Source organism: Lathyrus oleraceus, chromosome 1, assembly GCF_024323335.1.
Source record: "Lathyrus oleraceus cultivar Zhongwan6 chromosome 1, CAAS_Psat_ZW6_1.0, whole genome shotgun sequence".
In the NCBI taxonomy this organism is placed as follows: Eukaryota; Viridiplantae; Streptophyta; class Magnoliopsida; order Fabales; family Fabaceae; genus Lathyrus; species Lathyrus oleraceus.
The window spans coordinates 433,756,070-433,780,356 of record NC_066579.1 but is presented as its reverse complement, the minus strand read 5'-3'; the positions used below and the strand labels follow the sequence as shown (position 1 = coordinate 433,780,356).

Below are 24,287 nucleotides of genomic sequence, written 5' to 3'. Positions count from 1 at the left end.
GTATCAGACCTCTTAATAGATGATAGAAACACTTGTAACTTGATATACATGGAGATATTCAGGAGATTAGGTCTACAAATGCAAGATCTAAAACCATACAAAGACAGGAGCCTTATGGAATTCCACTACTCAATCGTCCAGAGACATGAATATGATTATTCCGCTTGTAGAATGAGAAGACGAGAGAAATGCAAGCGTGCACGTCTTGGAAGTTCCATGTGAAAGTGTTTTCAACGGTATCCTTAGGAGGCATTTCTTAGCAACATTGGACTCGGTGGCCTCCCCAATCCTCCTCAAGATGAAATACCACGGTAAAGGCAACAAATTGCTTACCATCGCCATTGACTTGCACGGAGCTCGTCACATCCATGAAGTGATACTAAAAAAATGAGAAGATATATTTTTCTTTTAAAATTAGGTGTTGGGTTGAAGAATTAGAATCATAAACAAAAGCATAACGTTAGTGAGTGAAAGAACAAAAAGAAAAGAAGAATCGATAAAGATATTTTTGGAAAACATGTGTTTCTAAACCAAATTATACTTTTCACATATGGGTATCTCTTGACTTTCTCTGGTTAACCACTATGAACCACATTGCTAGCTTGATATTCTCTTGACTTTTGGGACTCATGGAGGATCATATATGTGTAAGATGATGTAATATGAAGTGTCCCTTGAAATATTTGATCAATTATTGAAGAAACTTGTTGAAAAAGTCACACAAGATACCTAGATGAATTAGGGTTTCCAAGGCAAACAAACTTCAAACTCTTGATGAATTCTTGATCAAAATGATATGTGAAGATCATAGGGACCCATATATGATGTCTAGAGCCAATGTGAATCATTTCTTGATTGAGCTCCTTTCCATTGAGGGTCTTAAACCCTAGATATGAGCTTGATAGCATGAGTGAACACACACACTACCTACAAAAGTAACAAACTATACGTTGACATATTTTTGGTATTTAGGTTAGTAAATAATGAAAAGTAAAGTATGATACAATCAAAAGTGCTCGGTGACCTCTCCCAATGCAATCCCAACCAATGAATGGTAAGGAAAATGCCAAGGTGTGATCTCAATGCTAATGCATATGATGAGATAGTATGAGGAATCTTATGGTCAAAATTGGGATCTTACACTAACTTCAATAACATGCATAATTAACACCTTAACATCCAAGTCAATTTAAGATTCAAGATAATGGAAATGAAAATGAAGATTAAAAATTATATACCTAAAAACTCTTTTAATAAGGTATTTATACATTGGACCTAATGGAATAGACCAATTAATAGACATTGTGTCTTTGACTTTTGGCCGACTTGGAGCATGGTCCCATGTCTTGGGGCGACGAGCTATTAATACTCTATCTTTTTCTCATGCCAAGCGTATTAATGGTAACAAACTAGCCTATCATATTGCTAAACAATTTATTTCAAATATTGAAGGAGTGTATTTTGCTAACATGTGTCCTTTTTTCGGCCTTAGTTTGGTTTTTCAATAGGTGTTTTATGCCAAAAATAATTATATAGGATTGCTGGGCAATCCAACAATTTCAGTTCATAGGTTGCAATAGAAAAAAGAAAAAAAAAAAGCCAATTGTTAAGTTTCAATAGTTTCTCACATCTTCATAACTATACTTAGTAGGGTAAGAATTAAAATAGTTTTGTAAAACAGAGGATCCACCCCTGTATAATTGATTAACAAACAGTAAAAGGTACTACTCCACAACACACATTACATTACAATGTCCCTATTTTTTCTTCTTTTTTTTCTATCTTATCATCACTAGACAATTGAAGTTGAACAATTCATTGTTCAACCAACTTCATTCTTTAACCAATACAAACTTAACAAAAAAAAAGGAATCAAAGAAGAAGAAAAAATCTCGCTAGCGTCGGTCTCTCTCCGCGACGAAGTGCTTAATAGCCTCCCTCATATCATCAAAACAATCAGACCCATTCAAAAAGCCTCTCAATTTCCAAAGCTCACGATCACTAACATCATCAACAAAAGGCCGAATCAGAATCGCGTTTTCAGGTTGATTCGAAAACGACACCGGATTATCATCCACAATTACAACCCGTTTCAAATCTCTTCCCACAACAGACAAATCCTTCACAAGCTTCCCATCAATATTGCGACACGAGTCACGGTAAAGCCGATGCGAAATAAACCGGTGCCGGTCGAGCCGGTCGAGAACCAAAGACGCGTACTCTTCAAGCGCGGCGGTGAAAATCACAATTTCGTATTTCGTCGCTAATGATTCCAGCAATTCATCGACTCCGGGACGCTTGGAGACGTAGAAATCCATCGGTTCGCCGTCGATGGTCGGACGGATGATAAAATCGAAACTCCCCGGTGGGAGCGTTGTTGTGGAGTGGACTAGGGTTTCATCGAGATCGAGAAAAACGGTTTTTCGATTTGAGAGAGTTGGTGGAAGAAGTGAGGGCTCATTGTCGTCGAAGCGGAGGGTTTTGCAAACGGTGTCTAGCGAGGATTCGTGTGGGAAATGGAAATGGTTTGTTTTCTTGAGGATCTTGTAGCTGTTTCGTTTGCGATTTGAACTGAGGCGGGTTAGGCCTAGTTTCGAGAGGAGTTTCGAGATGCGGCGGTGGATGGAGGAGATGACGGCGGAGGAGGCCGCGACGACGTTTTTTATGGGGGATTTTCGGCGCCAGCGGCGTTTGTTAAGGTCTTTGACTGATTTGGTTGGAGCTTTCTTCCTAGTCTTTGACACCATTGTTTGAATTTGGTTTCAAATATTTGATATCAAGAAATGAAGAAGAGAGAGAAGAAATTGGGTTTGTGTTTTTTTGTGTTTGAGTTGAGGGCTAATTTAAATGTAGGTTTGGTGTAACGGTCACAAGCAGGCTCGGAACCGAAGCATATTCGTGTGTGTTTTTATTGGTTGATTTACATTATTGCTGTTTAGTTTGTTTCTTGTACTTATCTTCTGTTCGATAACATTTTTAGTTTTTAAATTTATTTTTTTTGGCATTTTCAGTAACTTTTTTAGTTATAATACCGTAAATCAATACTTAAGAATACGTGTTGTGCATCAATGCCTACTTTCAAAGCAAAAGCTGTCTTAATTAATATAATAATATACGAATACGTCGTAATTTTTTTTCATAAAAATATAAAATATATCCTAATTTTGTGCTGCACGTGTGAAATAAGTGCTGCATCATGCACAACAACTTTACAATTAAATAAACAAATTTTATTATTGATTTACTTGCAATTGCAATATTACTTATACAGGTTAGATAAAATACCATGATATGGTTTTGAATAATTCTATCCGATTTATAAATGATGATGTTAACAAAGATTTAATATTAAATTTTGTTGAAAATTCTGATAATTTATGCTTCGGTTCCATGGTAAGGGAACGGAGTACCTGCAAATACTCTGACATTTAAGTTAATGACGATAGAAAGTAAGATGTTATAGGATTAAAAAAATATGTACTTTGTTGTGACTTCTTTGTGAGACTTTTATAGTAAGGTTCTAAGATTTTCAAGGATCTAGACTTTTTATATTGGACAACTATAAAGATTAAATAAATGTCAGGAGATCCTTTTCACTGCGATCTAATGGTTCTACTAGTTCAAATTGTTATGATTAGGTGTTCTCCTAGGACAAACCCATCTTAGGTTATGCGATATTAAAACATTTGCGGTCAATGTCTGCTCTAAAAGAGTGACGTCATTGACCCGACGTTAGAGGATTGATGCCAATACTCCTTAATTTAAAATTTGATGGTCTTTCTTGGTATCCTTATTCTACGTTGTCAGTGCAGAGTTATTATGTGATCTCCATGCTCTCTACCTTGTTATTGGAGGTAGAATTTCACATGACGTTTCTAGGGACTCATTGGATGTATTTGTTGGACAAGTGACTCCAAACACAAGAAGAGAGGGTGAATTGTGTTGTTTTGAAAAATAATGTCGAATTAAAAAATCTTTGGTAAAAAAATTGTTTAAAACAATTTTGTAAATAGTAAGCAACAAAATGAATAAATAAAATAAATTTGAGTTAAAACAAATTTGAACACAACATAAAAAAACAAACGATGGAAATATAAAGAGATAAGGGATAAGAAGATTGGACCATAGATTTATAGATGTTTGACCTAACCACTTGGCATACTTCTCTCTCCAAGAATTTCTTCTGAAGAGTTTCCACTATATGTGTGAGCTTTTCACATGTTATGTTCACGAACCTTCTTACAATCAAACTTGGAATTTTACAATGGTTATCCTCCCAACCAAACACGAGATTTTGTACCAGTATAATCTCGAACCAAATGAGGGCATTTATATCAGGCACAACTCACGAACCAAACATAGATTTTAACATACAATCTTACAAACCAAATGAGAGCTTTTATACCATACAAAGCTCATGAACCAAATGGAAATTTTAACGTACAATCTCACAGAGCAAACAAGACCTTTTACTAGCTAAACTCAGAAAGCAAACACAGACTTCTCCCAAAAGAAATTCCAGAAGAGATATAAAATCTCTTGCAAAGATTATAATATTAACCCTGCACCAAAATACACAAAAAAACCTCACTTATATTTTTTACTCTTAAAGCACCAAGACAATTTTAGTGAAATGAAAGAAATGAGAATAAAATGAGTAGAAAGTGAGAAAGATTGCTAAAACACGTTTTCTGGTGTGTTTTGAAAGATAAGAGAACCCTTATTCATAGGATAGAAATTTGGTTCAAAATGGATAACTATTATTTAACGCTGTTTTTGGTAAATCAAATCACAAGTTTTCATTCACTTATAGGATTAAACTCAAAAAAATCATAGGACATTGTGCAAAAGATTTGAGAAAATGCGTTTGTGCTTTGAATATTGATATTTGAATGTCGAAAGTTTGAATACAAACTCTAACTAAGATAATGTAGAATTGCTTTAAAAAAAAGAACATAAAATTTCATTCAAGTAAATGCTTCGAATTTAAGATTAAAAGAAGATGACGCATATTCATACATCTTCTCACAAATTATTTTCTCTTTGTAACTTGGATACTTAAGTTCTATGGTGAATGCTTAATGAATTTTGCGACCCCTGATCACATGACCAAACTCGTCTTATATATTATTACAATGTTAACTGTCAATAACCGTTATCTTTGCAGGACTCGACACATACTCCCTTATACGGGTTTCAGCCTTCTAGTCTGCTTTCACGTGTCTTCGACATTTAAACATTTTTGAATTGCTCTTGTTGTTTCAAACTGCTCTTTTAAATCTTCTAACTGCTCGTGTAGAAAGTTTTTTTTATCGAACCTTAAGCATTTGAGATGCTCAATTAATTGTACTTAGCCTATGAATATATCTCATTTCCACTTCTATCAAATATGTTGAATCATCATAAACTCTCTCGAGATTCTGAACATGTTTTGAAGAGAGTGTGATTCTGATCTTGTGGGTCTGTTCCTGAGATTCTTCCAAACTAGGTTGAGTAGGTTTCTAGGTTATCTAACCCTTAAACTCAAAATAGACTAAGTTTCCAACATTTGATAAATAAGTCAAACTCACTTTTTCAGTCGAAATGGTCAAAATGTCGAAAATATGACTAAGTTATTTTATACTTAGCAATCTCAAAAATATTAAATTAAAATTCTCAAGCTAACAAATGCCCCACAAAATACCAATTTCGATCATATGCACAAGACCGAAGAAAGGTGGCGTTTTTAGCAAGTGCCACTATCAAAAAAAGATATTTTACGACATATAAGTTGCGACAATTCTACTACAACTTCCCTCTTCTATGTATTGCAACAATTGACATGACGATTGTGTCCGATTGCCACTTGATTTTTAGAAAACTAACAATAATATATGGTAGTTTGCTTGCCAACCGCCCAAAAACCTTAGTTAGGACAGTTATCAAAACCACCCTTATTAAAATATAGTAATGCATCGCGGTTCGAATCCACCATCAATATGTTTTTGTGAAATAACATAATAAAAATACAAATTTTGCTTGACAACTCGTTGAGGCCTCATGTTTAAAGTACAAATCGTTAACCATTGGGCTAATTATTATCATTAGTTGGGTTCAGAAATATATAAATCATATACAAGTTTTTCTTAGTAACCGTTGCAACACTTTAAGGAAGTTAAAACACACCTCTCTTCATTTTTTTTCCAAAACCTAGTTCGCTTTTTATCTTCTATTGATAGTTCTCCCTTCTCCCCCTCTCAGACGCGTACATTCATGCCCTCACAATCTTCGAGATTGTAGTTATAGGTTCCCTCACCACTTAAATATTCTATCTTATGGTTTTCTTCAACACTGGCTTCACCCTTTGTTGTGAGATTCCTATAGGATTTGTTCAGATTCCGGTGGAAGTTGTTGGTCCTTTGTTGCTAGACGGGAAAGAGTTCTGATGACAGTGCTTCCACCATTGTCCTCTGTTACGGCATGACTAGACCACTTATTGTTAGATTCAATTCTGACAAAATATTGATTCCTCTGCTCACACTTTCAACAAGTAATTATCTACTTTTTTATTTATTTTTCAATTTCCTTTAATTTGAAATTGAATCGTGTATCTGATGAAGTTTACTTTTCATATTTTTATTCAATTTTATAATTAACTTTGTTTTTAGATTTGCGAGATTACAAAGTATAAAACCAACTATAGTATTGGACAATGTCATGGAGAAATCTGCAGGATTGTATACTGATCCTTTCCTTGTATAATTTAATTCTATTCCATCAACTTCAATGGGCAACTTCCTTAAATAAGAACATGATGTCTTTACTGAATGAAGAACCTAAAAGTCTCTCCAATCAAATTGGCAGGTACTTATTGTTACTGCTATTGATATCTTCAGTGTAGTAAATAACTATTTTCCTTTTTATATTTGATCTACCTACACCAGTTTCTGAGATTTAAAAAAATAAATAATTATTTCAATTTTTTATTTCAATTGTTGATCCAGATTCCTTTTGAAGAGAATAAATGGTTGCATAAAAAGTCTATAGATGTTTGAATCTCACATCTAAGTTGTGATACTCTGTTTATTTATTCAACTTTGTTCTGGTCGGATGGTTGCTTTATACATGAAGTGGATTTGATGTTTAAACATATCTTAGTGTGCTAGAAAAATATCATGAAATTTTTTTTGTGGGAAAGGAAATTATAACCCGAATTTTCATGTTAGATATGACTAAAAAATTATTAAAAGTATTTGTTTAAAATATAATAAAAGATTTTGAAATTAATCAAATTCGATGACAATTCAAATTTCTAAGTGGAAAATCATCACATTTCTGATTTATTCGAAGGAAAATAAATAAATAATTTAAAATATAATGCGATCAAATTATAAACTACTGGAATATTATTCTTGGAAATTGTATGTTGAATTTAATACAAATTTATAATTAAAATTTTTATTATTTTTTTCAATATAAATTTTCTATTTTTGGGTTTTTTAACATGTGCCCTATAACACCTTCAAACCCCAACTCTTTAATTTATAAAATAATTCGATTTAATTTGCTCAAATATGGACTTACTCATTTTTAACCAAACGTTTTACTCAACAACATTTCACATTTATTAAAGTAGAGGAATAAAAACATCTTTTGAAAAAAATATAAAATGTAATAAACAGTATGTCCTTAGCATTACACATCAGAGTGACTCCAAAACTAAAAGACTCCAAAACAATAAGGAAAACAAAGAGGACTCCAAAGCAATAAGGAAAACAAAGAGGCATCAAAGCCAACCTCCAGCTCAAACAAGAGCTATTCCACTACTTGATTATTTGTATCCCAAAGGAGTACAAAACACCACAATAAAACAAACACAAGTGAGAATACACTCAAAATATATTAACATTGCAAAAGTAATAAATGGTGGTACACACCAAACATCAACGCAATCATGTTATTCACAAATCTCATCAATCATTAACATATATATAAAACAATCACAATCATCACCAATCATAATATACACAACAATCACAATCATCATCAATAATCAACATATTTATAGAACAATCACAATTATCATCATACAGTATATGCAATATACTCATCTCCTCATCACCAAATGCATGTGGTACATGTAACACCCAAAACCCCAAAATGCGAAATAAATCGAATATACAACAGTTACATACATATGGTGTCACTTAAAACACAACATAAACCTGCTTCATAACACGGGGTTATTCAAAACATGCATTAAATTAAACATATGTCATCACATGTTCGCCGTTACATAGGTTCACCGCAATGGAATAGTCAATTTAAAATAATTCAACGACTAAGTATGTCTAATAACATCAACATAGTTACGACAAATGCCTTCAACATAAACAACATCAAAAACTAATAGCAAATAGAAAAAATAAACGTCTGTCATCTGTTGTATCTTCGAGCGAGCGATGCGTTCGGGTATATTTATGCTAGCTTCAATGTTGCATTAATTTCATTGCGTTGCGATTTCGGAAGTTTAAATTCAATTTAACTTTCGAAATCACTTTGGCGTATATATTTTTGTCCAGCTTCTTATAGAGTGATTCCTACATGAATTTATTTTAAGTTAACTTTAGAGCTAAATTCAGTTGCTTTTGATTTCGATTGATTTTTGGTCCCGTGACTTGTTCTTGGATCTTCTTACAATGAGACTTTTTGTTTACATTTACTTGTTACTCCCCATTGACAAAATGTACCCCCATCCATTATTTGTAATTTGTATTTATTTCCATTGCTCTTAGTTAGTTAAGATGAACTAAATAAATAATCGACAAATATAAAATCAACCTTTCAAACAAGAACAAACATTTGAACAACATCAAGTTAGCTTTCAAAATCTCATCATTCTTAAATCATGTCTTCATCCATACGAATCAAACATCGATCAACATCGAGTGACTTTTCCTAAATTAAACTTAATATCAAATCTTTTTTCTTAAACAAAGGTGAAAGAAAAGAATCATTGGAGTATAACATTCTGATGGAACTTTCAAATGTTTGATCCCGAGGCACACGTCTTGGTTTATCCATTCATTCTTTCTTTCGTTCCTAAAACACTTAATAAACATGGACTAAAAAGGACGATTGGAGTCTAGTATTCCTGTGGAACCCTTGAACAATCGATTATGAGACACACCTTTCGTTCTTATCGAGTGTTCGATGTCCATCAAGCAAATTTCTTAAATATATTGAATGAAAATGGACCATTGGAGTATAGCATTCCGGTGGAACCCAGAATAATTGATCTCGATGCTTATGTCTCGTTCTCATCGAGCATTTGTCATTCACTTATAAAACATTCAACCAATCAAACTTTTTTCTCACCATCGTGTGATGATGCAAAACAACGCTTCATCCACATATGTGTGAGTAAGCTAGTGATGTTTCCCGTAAATGTTGATTTGTAAATCCATTCGTCTGTGATGTAAACGTCCCCTTCTCCACTTGTTTTGGATATCAATCAGTGTTTTCCGTCGATTGAGAAAAAATAACTTTCGCTAAAATCGATCAACAAATAAACATTTTCTACCCAAAACTACATAGCCTTGAGTTCTCCATCTCACTCGGAGATACATAGGAGCGAGATTCAAACTCTCGTCAGGCACCCTAAAAAAAAAAATCTTTTTTTAGTCCTTTCCACATTAATAAAAAACTTTTTGCGACCCTTGTCTTTTCTCTTTTCTCTTTTAATTTACTCAAAGAAAACAATTAACATAAGCTAACATCCAATTGCAAATTAAACTAAAAGCTTCCCATTGAGTACAACGGACGTGAGGGGTGCTAATATCTTCCCCTTGCATAATCGACTCCCGAACCCAAATATGGTTGCAACGACCATGTTCTTTTCAAAGGTTTTATCGATATTTTCCTATTCATTCATTGTAATAAATAAAGTTTGATGGAGACTATAATCGAACAACATTTTTCTGCGAGCGAGCGGTGCGCTTCATGAAGGAACGTATTTTTTGTGGTACGACAGATTAAGACTCTGCTGGGGAGTTTGCTCCAGCAAGGGAGAGTCAAGCCTAACTTAGTTAATTTTGAGATAAACGTTGACTTGTCTTATTTTCTTCCTTTATGTTTTATTTTCATTTTACATGTTTTATTATTTGCTTTCTGTTATGCTTTCTTTTTATGTTAATAATAATTGCTCGTCTGTGGATTCTTGGATGCTATCATGAGTAAAGCTCTACACCCGAGCTTTGGAAAAAGAAGAGAGAACACATAAGTTAGATTGGAAGTTGTGTAGTGTTAGTCTACAAGGACCTCTCCTTGCGTGGATAGCATGAAGACTCCCCCAAGAGTAGACCTTTTCGTATATCTCGTTATATGATGGCTCGCTTGTCGCATGACTTTATTCATGAAGGATCCATAACTCTGGGAACCATTCTTAGAACCAATTTATGTCTTGGTTGTTGCATAGTGTTAGTCTCCAAGGACCACTCCTTGTGTGTCTAACATGAATACCCCCCCCATAATAGACCTTTCTGTCACTCTCGTCATAAAACAACTACCCTGTTGCAGAACGTTGATACGATTAAAGTCCATGACTTTAGGAACCTTATCCAAAACCTCAGAGCCAATCCCGTGAGAAGTTCATGGGTAGAAAGCCTAAAACTATCCTCAATAGGGAGCTCACCTAAATAGATTATAATGGCAATACTCACGTTATCCTGGATCCTAACTATACATGCATTACATTTTCTTTGCATAACAAAGTACATAAAAAAAACATTCATGCATTCACATTTCATCAGCATGCATGCATATCATCATAAACCAAAAAAACTCATTCCGCCTTTGTCCATAATCTTTCAGTTGATTTATCGGTACCCATATTGAGCCTTTGGTAAATGTTGAAGGATATAACATTTGAAGCAACATCAAACGGAGATAATGGGGAATATAGACAACATAAAAGGCCAAGTAGACTAGACGTTGGAACCTGTGGTAGCCATGTCAAATCTTCAGTATGTTATTGCGGAGAATGTCGGTCCCCCATCAGGCTTTATTATGGTGACTAACCCAATGTGCGATCTTCCCTTACCTATGTTTCTCAACAAGTTCATACTCAACCCTAGCCCCCATGGTGCAGAAGAACCCGATTGTTCATATTGATGAGAGGGTCCTCAATTTAAAAGGAACATATAAAAAATTTAGAGTGCCCGCCTGATGACAAAAATTGAGCGTTCTCAAGTGGCTAAAGTCGCATAAATAGGTTGTGATATAGAGAACGATTGAAAGATGTGGAAGGATTTAGTGCACTGAGTCTCGACGACATGTGTTTAGTGCCAGATATGGTTATACCCCCAAACTTAAAGTACCCAACTTCGAGAAGTACAAATGGGATAGCTGTCTAAGACACCATTTGGTGATGTTCTGCCGAAAAATAACCTCACCTACTCACGACGATAAGTTGGTGATTCACTGTTATCAACAAAGTTTGAGTGGTTCATCGTTGAGTTGTTACATGAAATTAGAAAGAAGCCATATTCAGTCATGGGAAGACTTAACCAACACCTTTTTGAAGCAATTCCAGTACAACTTGGACATGGCTCCATATCCAAAACAACTTCAAAGCTTATCTCAAAAGAGAAATGAATCCTACAAAGGATATGCACAATTATGGAGAGAATAGGAAGCCCGAGTGTCGTACCTCGAAAAATACGATCATTTGCAAAGCGCATCGCACGCTCGTGGAAAAATATGCTCAAACAGAGTCGCCACTGAACTTTATTTATTCCAATGAAGGAATAGAAAAATATTTAAAACCTTGGAAAATAACATGGTCGTCACAACCATAATTGGGTTCAGGAGTCGATTATGCAAGGGAAGGGTATTAGCACCACTCGCGTTCGTTGTACTCAACGGGAACTTTTTAGTTTAACTTGTGATTTAAATGTTAGCTTATGTCATTTGTTTTCTTCGAATTATTAAAAGTGTAAAGAGAAAACAAAAAGGGTCGCAAAAAAGTTTTTTTTAATGTGCCTGACAAGATTGGGCGTCTTTTTCATGCATATCTCTGAGTGAGATGGAGAACTCAAGGCGTACGTAGTTTTGAGTAGAAAAATATTTTGTTTGCTAGTCGATTTTAGTGAAAGCTTATTTGTTTCAATCGGAAAAAAAATTACTTACCCAAAATAGGTGAGAAATGGACATTTGCATCACATTGAATGGATTTACAAATCAACATTCACAAGAAAATGCCACATATCTCATCTCACACGATTGTGGATGAAGCATTATCTAGCATCGTCTCGAGACAAAATACCTTTCGTTTGTGAAAAGGTTTTCGAGGACGACAACAAGAAAAAGAGTTTGATTGGTTGAATGTGTTTTAGATGAATGATGATATTTGATGAGAATGAGACATAAGCCTCCGGATCAAACATTCGGTGACCATTGCAATTAATCATGGGCATAGTGCTTCAAGAATCAAATATTGGGGCAAGTCGTCTCAAAGTCACCTTATGGCAAAATTGTTTCAAAACTCGTATTGAGATGAATCTCTTCAAAGACCTAGCTGACTGGGGCAAGATAAGTTGCAGAGGGGCAAGTCCTCTCCATACTTTCAAGCTTCCAGCTTTTCCATACATCAGTGACCATTGAGTTGAACATAAGTGTCGGGAAATCACGCTAGCACACCAACCCCTAACCATTTGGAAAGAAAACTTGTTGCAAAGGAATCCATCCATTACCCTCCACATGGGCATTGTTGGAAGTATTCAAGTTATCACATAAATTATCATCCTGCATCAACCATGTCCGCATTTCCCTAACGTCAAACCATGCTTATCATCTCATTCATCTGACATATTCCCACAACGTGAATCTGACATCATTAGAAAGCCTTGTCACATAACCATTTACAAAAGTACCAATCTTACTTGGCCCCTCACAAAAATCCCAATCTTACTTGGCACCTCCCAAAAGCCCAATATCACTTGACGTTTATCCCAAAAACCCAGTCTTACTTCGCCCCTCACAAAAAGCTTAATCTTACTTGGCACCTCACGAAATCCCAATCTCACTTGGCATTTATCCCAAAAGACCAACCTCGCTTGACATACACCCGATACCCTACAAAAAGCCCAACCTCACTTGGAATTTATCCAAAAAGCCCAATTTTGCTTGGCATCCAACATGTACAATCAAAGAGCCCAACATCATTCTGGTCCTCAAAAGCCAAGAGCCCGACCTCACTCGACACATCTAAAAATCCAAAAAATCCCATCCTTTCTTAACATCTTACGAAATCCCAACATTTCTTAGAACCTCACAAAAGACCAGCCCCACTCGACACTTACCCTGAAACTCAATCTTCATTAACAATACTTCAAGTATCATACCTTATGCATCGATCAGTCATCACACTTCATGCATTTCTAACGCATACCTGCATTGATTAGTCATCACACTACACAGATTTCTAACACATACCTGCATTGATCAATCATTACACTTCATTCATCATTTCATGTGTAGTATTCCCATAAGATGATACTCCCTAGTGAATCTTTTACATTAACCTTTTGATGGTGATATTCCCCGGTGAATCCGCTGAAATTTTCTCCCCAAGCGGAGGTTACCCTAAAATGTCCCTTTTAGAAACTTTTTCTTTGCAGAGCTTTCCCTAGTAAAATTTCTACTGAAAGAGTCTCTTCTGGAATGTTTCCACAACCGAATATTAATACGTGTCAACCCTTGAGTTGATGTTTTCTTGATTTATCCTTAATCTTCGAGTATATATGTTGTCTTTGTGTGTTCTCAACCCTCGAGTGGAAATGTTCTCGACCCCTGTGTCGATGTTGTTGTCTTTACATTTCTTTAATCCTTAGGTTGATATGTTCTCAACCCATGAGTCGATGTTGTCTTGTCGTTACATTTTCCAACCCACGAGTTGATGTCATTTTATCTTGGTGGTTCGTCAACCACTGAGTTGATTTGTTGTCTTAATTTGTTCTCGAACCCTAAGTCAATATCGTCTTAATTTGTTCTTGACCCGCGAGTCGATATCGTCTTCATTTTCTCAATCCCCGAGTTGACTTATTATCTCGATTTATTCTCAACCCCAAGTCGATATTGTCTTTATTTTCTCAACCTCTGATTTTACTTGTTGTCCTGATTTGTTCTCGATCCTCGAGTCGATATTATCTTTATTTTATCAACCCCTTAGTTGACTTGTTGTCTTGATTTATTCTCAACCCTTGAGTCAATATTGTCTTTATTCCCTCGACCCCCGAGTCGATATTATCTTTATTCTCCCGACCTCCGAGTCGATATTATCTTTATTTTCTCGACCTCCGAGTTGACTTTTTGTCTTGATTTATTCTCGACCCTTGGGTCAATATTGTCTTTATTCTCTCAATCCCCGAGTTAATTTGTTGTCTTGATTTATTCTCGACCTCTGAGCTGATAGTGTCCTTATTTTCTCAACTCCTAAGTGTATATCTTGTTACCCCATAGTCGACACCAAACATTATTACCACAGTCAGCCACTTTATGCTTTTCAAAGAGAATATTGAAAATAGATTTCTTGGCAAATCTCGGCAGAAGATTTCCCAATAAACCTCGGTAGAAGGTATTTTCCATGTAAACCTAGACAATAGGTATCTCCCAACGAGTCTCAGCAGTAGAGTCCCTAGTGAGTTTCTTTTGAATCTTTCACAAGGAACCTCAACACTAGTCTTCCCTAGTGGAACTTCTTTAGAAGATAGTTCTCAAAGAACATACATCACTTGTCAACTAATCTACCATTGCAACCTGTTGGATTAGTCGATCATTTCTATCCCTAGTGAGTCCACCTTGAATTTCCATTCACCAATAAAGGCATCTCACCAAGCCCTAGTTTATCTCATATCACATTGTATCCCCTATAAGTCGCTTTTCTCAAGCAAGTTTCCTCAGTATAGTTCCCTAGTAAGGCTTTTCAAAAAAAATCCCCAGTGGACTGTCTTGGTAGGATATCCTCAAAATATTTTTCCCCAATGGACCCATATTGATCTAGGCTTCTTATATATGATCAACTTCCTTACTAGTCAGGATAAATCACATCTCAGTTTTATTTAGGTTCTTATATCATCGACATTTTATTTTAGCTCTTATACTGATAAATGACTTTTATTTCGGTTCTTACACTGTTAAAATTTTATTTCAGTTCTTACACCAATGACTTTTTTATTTCGTTTCTTACACTAATGACATATTAATTTTGTTTCTTACATCAATGGGGGGGTTAATATTGGTTAGTACACCAATAATAGTCTGTTTAGTATCGGTTCTTACATTGATAACAATTGAGTTTTGATGTCGATCCTTATACCGATGAAATTTGAGATTCTCATATCCCCATCACAGTTAGGACTTCGTAAAAGAATGACAACCTCGTGGGTTTAATTGGCTTGGGGATCACCAATGAATTCTAGACCAAGTGAGGCCACAATTGACTCTATGCCATTGGAATCGACTCAATATGGTGGGTTTCTTTCTGCTAGTTTTTTGGAGGTTTGTATTGATTTTGTTACTGATTTTGAATCTGGTTTTGAACCGAATAATTTTATGGATGAATAGACCAAGGTTGCTGGTACAAAGGCATGTGGAATGATGGTTTCAGGTGTTGAACAAGCACCACATACAAATACTAGTAAAATGAGAACGGAACTTGTGGAGCTTGATGAGAACTTCCCATGATTGTGTTGGTTTCACCCTTTTTCTTTGGGAAATTATTAAGGGGTCTTTTCTCACCAGTCTGGTTACTCTATGTGCTTTGGATCTTTCCATTCTAGAGACCAACTTCTATCCGTTCTCCAATTATCACCAAATTAGAAAACCCTAATAATACACTTCCTATCATCTTTTCATAATACTGGCCTTGTAGAGTGCCCATGAACATGTCAACCATCTTTGTACATACTATTTGAAAGACTCACTGTCTTTTTGAGATAGATTCTGCAACTACATACAGTTGGGTGCCATATACAGGTTATACTTGTATTGTCTTAGAAATGCATCAGCTGAGTCTTTCAAAGTACGAATGTGGGTCCTTTTCTAATTGCATGTACCAGTCTAAAGATGCCCCACTCAAACTATCTTGGAAGCAATGGATCAAAAACTTTTCATTGCGAGCATAAGCCTCCATTTTCCGATAGAACATCTTCAGGTGATTCCTTGGGAAGTTGAGACCCTTATACTATTCAAGGTCAGACACTTTTGACTTGGGGGGAATAACCAGATTGGGCACTGGGCACGTATCGAAAGCATTGAGACCATAGACATCGTGTCCTTCGACAACTCTCAATTTTTCTTCCAGAACACGGTATTTTTTAGCAGACTTAACCTTTGTCACCGGGTGTGCATCTTAAGGATTCAACTTGTAGTATGAAAATTGAGTATCCTCAAGAGTTTCCTGAGGTGAGGTATGCCTAGCTTGGTCGCTGATGTTTTCTTTTATAGTAGGGCCTTCATTCACGTTAGATACCGTGACTCGTACCGGATGAGGTTGAGTAAGACCTTCAGCTTGTGGTGGATTATACCCAAGAGGAAGACCGAATTTGGGAACTGAATGGTCACCCTAGGTTACAAGTTCGAAGTAGATCTAAATGGTGGAGCAACCTTCTCAACATTCATAGCTGATTGAGGGTTATCCTCTTTCCTTGCCATAACTAACATGGCTTCCAAGAGTTGGTATATCTTGCCTTTCATCTCATCAAAATCTTCTCTTAATGCAACCTAATTTTGTTTCAACTGGTCCATGATCCTTTGACAGTTGCCTTGTGTTTCATAAGAGTGCTGGGGAATCAACTTGGATGGCTAACTACTTGTATTTACGAGGATGGAAAGATGGGATGTTTTTTTTTGAAACAGGTGCATGCATGATGATGGATGCATATGCATGAAGTTTTGGAAATGCAAAGTTATGCTATGTATGCTTGGTTTATGGGTATGTTTCGAATAATCCAAGCATGGGTGCTTACAATAGAAGGATTTTAGGTGCCTTTTAACCAATAACCCCCACATAGGTAACTATAGGGTTTTTGTAAGGTTCCTAGAGTCACATACCATATTTGAGAATATTGTCATTATAATGGACTACTCATTAGATAACAATACCCTAAAGAAGATATACTTTAGGTGAGGTCTTCACATCAACCCAAACAAGGCATATATCTCGCAGGTCAATACTACGCAACCATCAGTCTAAGGTTCTAGACACGGTTCTCAGGGTCATGGATCATATTTAAAAATATCATCTCCATAACGAATTACTCATTAGACAATAATACCTATAAAAGGATCTATTTCGAGTGAGGTTTTTGCATCAACCAAACAAGGCATACATCTCGAAGGCCGGTATTACACGGCCATCAACCTTACTGACAAGTTTAGGGTTCTAGACAAAAGATCCCTATAGTCACAGACCCTATTTTAAAATATTACCACCATAATGAATCACTTAATAGACAATAATATCTCCAAAAGGATCTACTCTAGAAGGGGTCTTCACATCAACCCAATGAGGCATACATCTCGCAGGCCAATACTACATAACTATCATCTTATACTTAGGTTTTTTTCCCGGGCTCGGGTATAGAGCATTTCTCCCAATGTGCCAACAACTAGAAATTCCAACCACAACAGATGAGAAATAATGTTATGAGATAAAAATGAAAAGAACGTAGAGGACAACAAATAAACAATGCTAACACTCATCGCCAAGCTAACTAAACTAGGCCTTACTCGTTAGATGTCCCCAATAGAGTCATCAATTGTCGCGGCATGAAAAATACCCGAGCGTACGAACGCTCGAAATAAAAAGAGTCGGCATCGAAGTTTTAATTTTAAAAGAGAAACATCGATAAAACCCTTGAAGAACAAAAACATGGTTGTCACAACCAAATTCAGATTCCGAAGTCGTTTATATGCAGGGGAAGATATTAGCACCTCACACATCTATTATATTCAACAAGAAGTGTTTAGTTAATTTTGTGATTAAGAGTGTTAGCTTGAAAATGTTTAAGTTTCTTCTTTTTTAAAAGTATTTGCGAGAAATGAAAAAGGACTAAAAATAGATTTTTTTTATTAAAGTGATTCACGAGACGTTAAATCTCACTCCTACGCATCCTCTAGTGCGATGAAGAATTCAAAGCTACGTAGTTTTGAGTAGAAAATATTTGTTGGTTGGTTGATTTTAGTGAATGATGTTTAGGTCGCATTCGACCATTTAAGTATTGCTTATTCTTCGCGCATGTGCAGAATGAAGTGTTCGTTTGTAATGCGTTGGAATGGATAAAACATCACTCGTTTGTGAAAAAAAGTTGATTTTTGATTGCCCTTGGGCAAAATGAGTTTGATGGGTTGAGTTTGTTTTTGGGTGGAAGAGGAATATTCGAACCACAAGTTATTACGACTTTTATCTGAATACTCGGGGGCTAGGATGAATATTGCGTCCAACTAATCATTTTTCGTCTAAGTTACTTATGAAATTTGTGAGGAGAATTAAGTTACAATTCCTTAATGGAAGACAAACATTTAAACAACAAGTTATTACAGCTTGTATCCAAATACTCAGTAACTAGGATGAATATTACGTCCAACTAATTCTTTTTCATCTACTAAAGAACGAACTAAGTTTGGTTAATTATTGTGTTTTGAACGGAAGACAAATACTCGAACGACAAACTATTACGACTTGTATCCAAACACTCGGGAAAATAAGATGAATATTACTTCTAACTAATACTTTTTCATCCAAATTTATATGAAAAAAAAAAGTAATTAAATTTTAAAAGTGTTTCTTAGCAATCAAGGTGTATATTTTACACACAAAAAAAAACTTAAAAGAAATGTTAATTAAGTTTTTTTTACTTAATTATTTCTTTTTAATTAGAGTCAGGTAATCAAAAAGAAATTAATACATATCCCTCTTATAATTTAAATCATTGTTTATTACTTCTTTTTGTTTTTGACTCATAATTGTTTGTTTTTTATTAACATGTATTAACCATACCACATCAATGTTCTTCACTACAACAAACAAGACCTTAGACAGCGCTTTTTTTAGCCTTAGACAGCGCTTTAAAGCGCTGTCTAAACCTCCGCTGCTAAAGGTTTAGACAGCGCTTTTTTAAATCTTAAAAGCGCTGTCTAAGCCCCCCCCCCCCCCCCCCCTTAGACAGCGCTTTGGCCAAAAGCGCTTTATAAGACCATCTTATTTTAAATTTTTTAGGTATACCTTAGACAGCGCTTTTGAAAAGCGCTGTCTAAGCCCCACCCCCTTAGACAGCGCTTTGGCCAAAAGCGCTTTCTAAGACCCTCCTATTTTAATTTTTTTAGGTATACCTTAGACAGCGCTTTTCAAAAAGCGCTGTCTAAGCCTCCCCCTTAGACAGCGCTTTTGCCTAAAGCGCTTTCTAATCCCCCCCTTAGACAGCGCTTTTTACAAAAGCGCTGTCTAAGGTATACGAAATTTTTTGAAGCTTTTGTTTTAAACCACATTTTTTCCAGGTTTATAAACCAGAATTTCTACCTGTTTTCAACCAGATTTTGACAGACAATTATCACATTTTATATATGCCATTTTGGCCTTTTTTCTACCAATTTTTGGCTAACAAATATATATATATATACCAATTCAAACCAATTTTGCCTTAAATGTATCAAAATATATACAAATTTATGTACACATTTACAAGTCATTACATATACTACAAATGTACACATTAATTACACAAATTTATGAACAAACATTGAGCTCTATCATGAATTGACACCACTCCTCTTTGATTTCGTCCACTTGATCCTTTGTATAAAATGCACACTTGAATTCCTCAAAGTACTACATAATAATATAACATATTTTGAATTAATTCCAACTATTTAATTATATGAGATATGTGTAAATATAAAAATAACTCATAAGTTAGAAATACATACATCGGTGGGAATCTTTAATCGGCCCAAAGCAAGAGTATCTCGCATAAACCTCAATATGAAATACCCGCAATCTATTTGATTACGTTGTTGAGGACACTACATATGAAAAAAAAAATATGGATTATAAATCCTAAGTTTTATCAAGTGTCATCACTAATATAATAAAAAATGTGGTAATTAAAAATATACCGCCACTTTAATCCATGTAATGGAGTTGGCGCCCCTCCTTGAGGTTTGGATATCTCGTTGGGCCCGAAAAGCTTGTAGGACGCTAATAAAATAAAAATGAAGCAATTAGAACAATTCACATAAACTAAGAAAATTTTTGAACATTCTCACTTACGTGTCAATTAGGACCTTCATATCCGGGTATGTTGTCCAATCATTTCCTAACGAGTCAAGATAAATACAGCTGACAATGGGAAATGCCCTAAAACCAATAATAACAAGAAATCGTTAATGTGTATATATGTCAAATACATAATTTAAGCAAATAGTTCAATTTAAGACAATTATATGTAATTACCTCTGGAATGTTCGGCTGAAAGGTACAGTTGATACTGTCTTTGTCCGAAGCATCTCTGTATACTGTTGAGGCGCTAGCCTCTCTTTCTCTCCTCAATGCATCAAGCTCAGCTTGCATGGCTTCCAATCTTGCATGAAGCTCCCGATTACTAGGAGCCTTTCCTTTTTTAATACTCAGGGAGGTCGGAGTGACTCCAAATCCCTTTCCCGATTTGTAGCACTTATTCTTTGAAAAACCGGGTCTTGTCTTTTGGATTTGAAAGCTTCCCATTCTTCAGCCGATATCAAACTTTCATATTTTTTAGGAAGCTCCGCATCCACAAAATTACCATCCGCATCCTTAAGGAACTTGGATGATAAAAATGTCCGAAACCCTCTTAGAAGCTTTCCGGCCAATTTCATACAAAAACCTCTTCTTTCTTCTTCGATGTTAAAACATCGCTAAGAAAAACATACAGATTGATAGTTAGTATCGGTAATTGAAAAAACATAATTGATACCGTATAATTAAGGGCCAAATGATTGTACCTTTATCTCACTCCAAATTTTTTCTTTGGACTCATTCAGCTCTTTGTTTCTCCAATCATCACATGTAATGGGAATTTCATTCCTTACTAGTGCACCGATAAAACTAGTTAAGGTATGCCCATTAGGTTCTATAAGCTGTCCCTGGTTGTTCCAATAGACATCTAGTATGATGCCTCGAGATCTTCCTTGGACCACCCTTCTCATTACTGTGATGCCTCTTCGAATTTCTTCTTCCGCGGATACTTTTTTACTAACTTCCTCATGTTGGTCATCAGCCATGTCTAACCTGTAATAAACCAAGGAAACCATCAAATATCAAATATAACTTATAATCAAAGCAATTGAAAACAAAAAAATAAAGAAATCAAAATGCTGTCGACCAAAGTCTAAACAAATGTTTCGGAAAAATATCACAGATATGGAAATCCAAGTTTGCCACAACCATTTTCATATTCACAACCATCATTTTCCAACAGCACGTTATACAGTATCTTAACTTATTCACACTATACATAAAGAAAATTCTTCTTAATGCCTTTTAGAATTATCTTGCTTGAACTTATCTACCAATATAATCACTTGTGAGATTATTCATAAGAACTTATAGAAACAAACAACCTATTTATGATATATCCACAAACTATTTTCACCTCTCCAGAATAACATGAAAACCATTTATAGTTTATATGAAAACAGTTTTAAGTTATTTGCTCTATATAGCTTATGAATAAACATTCACTCATAAGTGCTTATGCTATCAGCACTTACTTAAACTGTTTATCAAAACAGGGATATTTGCTTATAGCTATAGGCACTACAATTAACTCATTTCATAATAACCAAACAAATGCAGCCACAAGAAATTCAAATACATTGCAGAAAACCGTTGCTTATAGCTATAGGCACTACAATTAACTCATTTCATGATAACCAAACAAATGCAGCCACAGAAATTCAAATACATTGCAGAAAAGTAACTGAGAAAAATACAGAAAAACAGAGGACTATATAGGGTTATTTTCAAACATTATTTTATAATTTATCTAAAACCCAATGTTCTTGCAACTTTTTCTTTTTTTTATCTAAAACCCAATATAATGAAAATAATGATATGATGATAAATGTCGTTGAACACGAATCAAACATTATTTTCAATTTATAAAATAACACAGAAAAGTTATGAAATCTGGACTCGAACACATACACGGAACATGACACGACACGAGCACGAGGACCCTGCTAATGTAAAACACTTAGGACACAGACACAACTATATATATTTTATATATTAATATAATAATATAATTTATAAGAACAAATTATAAAGAGTTTTAAATGAGAAGCAAAATTTACGTTTATTTAAACTTAGTGTTTTTAATCAACGAAAAAACATACTCCGCCAAAACAAAATGATACAAATCATATTATAGGCGCCCATATTGAGAAAATCAACCTCTAAACCTGACTCATCCAAAGACAAGTCATCAACTTTAAGAAATCAATTGTCATCTAATGTATGTATAGTGCGGCGGAGAAGTTTAAAAGTCCAGAAAAATAAAATAAAAAATTTATAATAAAAGATGGAGAAGATGAAAAAACCTTGTGAAGATCAAAACAATGGTGAACGACGAAGATGAAAAAAAATATGAGAAGATAAAAAAAAAATCTTGTAGAGACAAAATAATGGAATATGAAAAAAAAATAAGGAATACTAATTGTGTTGTTTTTATAGTGTGGAACAGGAATATGAAAGGTAAAAAACCCTTCTTTCTTTTTTAAATTTTGAAATTTTTTGAGTTGAGTCATGTATTTATTTGAAATAAGGTGTTGTTTATGTGTCCACTGCGATTCAATTTTTTTCATTGGACATTTCAAAAACGTGTCAAATATGTGTTGTACACGTGTCTGACACAACGACACGCCGTGTGAATGATATGTCGGAGCTTCGTAGCAGAAAAGCCACATAAAATCGTGAAAAACAAATATAAGCCACAAAAGAGAAAAGAGATGGAGAACTCGAACTGTAACGTGACTGAAAATGGTGGTGCAACAGCTACACGAGAATGAGGGGGTCGGAATTGCGATGGTAATCTAGTGGACGATGGCAGCTTGCGGATTTTTGGCAGACGTGGTGAACGCGTTTCTGCAGATCTTTGCCTCTTCTTTGTTTTCTTGTTTCCCCTTTTTTTTATTATGGTCTTGTTGTTTTTTGTATTGTATTAGGTGTTGTTTGTATTATTGATGTTGAATAATGGTTATTAAAGGTAGAGAAATATGGTTGTTGTGGTTTGAAAATGGTAATGAATGAATTTCTACTTGGTTATGTTTCTTTGGTTTTTGGTTCTTTTAGGGAGGAAGGTTTGATGGTGTATAAGGTATGAAGGTTATTGGTGGTGTATTGGAGTGATGAAGGTTTTGAGGTTGAAGATGACAATGAATTGAAGGTGATGGATTTGTGAGGAATTTTGTGTGTTTTTATGGCTTATCGTATTGTTGTATGATTGATATTTTGATGAAGGTGAGATATGATTATTAAGTTGGTGAAGAGTTTAATGAACATGGTAGAGGTTGTTAGGATTTGTTTGATGTATTTTTTCTAGAAAAATAATCACACGCGAGAGAGGATGGGTTTGTCTTTTTTTTCGTTCTCTTTGTTTTGATCTTAGTCGTACAACATTTGGGTATGATATGACTATTTTATTCAAAAGAAATTATTGACGAGCAATAAACACGTCTCTTTGTTTTTTTTTTTGGTGTATTTTTAAATTTTTAAAAAATATATAAAATAAAATTAAGAAGTTGACACATTCACTACTACAAAACATGGTTATTTACCTCGATTGAAACATAATTTTTACTTCAGTTTGATGGACGAGGTGCAATAAAGTTCATCTTCAACATTCCTCACGACCCAACAAAACTTTGATTCAAAATAAGTACTAACACAACAATGTAAAAATAAGAGGGACTATTATCATTATCTACTATTTCATTAAAAAAAATCATTGGCAAACAATAAACACGTCTCTTTGTTTTTTTTTTCTTTTCAAATTTTATAAAAATATATAAAATAAAATCAAGAAATTAATACATTCACTCGTATAAAGCATGTTTTTTTTTACCTCGATTGAAACATGATTTTTACTTCAGTTTGATGGACGAGATAATTAATGGTGTAATGGAAAGTCTCACTTTTTAGCTCGGTTCATTTTTTCACCAAATTGAAATCTTCAACTTTTTCCGAAAATTGTTTTTTTCTAACTAGGTAA

General features: G+C 34.8%; 1 protein-coding gene and 1 long non-coding RNA gene across 2 annotated transcripts; one reads left to right on the top strand and one right to left on the bottom strand.

Annotated features, from left to right (window-relative positions):
• Nucleotides 1-1,665: 1,665 nt before the first annotated feature.
• LOC127080366 (uncharacterized) lies at nucleotides 1,666-2,873 on the bottom strand. The gene has a single exon (XM_051020695.1). It carries the CDS (start codon nucleotides 2,745-2,747, stop codon nucleotides 1,896-1,898), a length of 852 nt encoding a protein of 283 aa, XP_050876652.1. The 5' UTR covers nucleotides 2,748-2,873; the 3' UTR covers nucleotides 1,666-1,895.
• Nucleotides 2,874-6,102: 3,229 nt separating this feature from the next.
• LOC127080360 (uncharacterized) lies at nucleotides 6,103-7,149 on the top strand. Its single transcript, XR_007788015.1, has 3 exons — nucleotides 6,103-6,529; nucleotides 6,648-6,843; nucleotides 6,984-7,149. It is a non-coding gene; the product is annotated as an uncharacterized LOC127080360 (long non-coding RNA).
• Nucleotides 7,150-24,287: the final 17,138 nt, after the last annotated feature.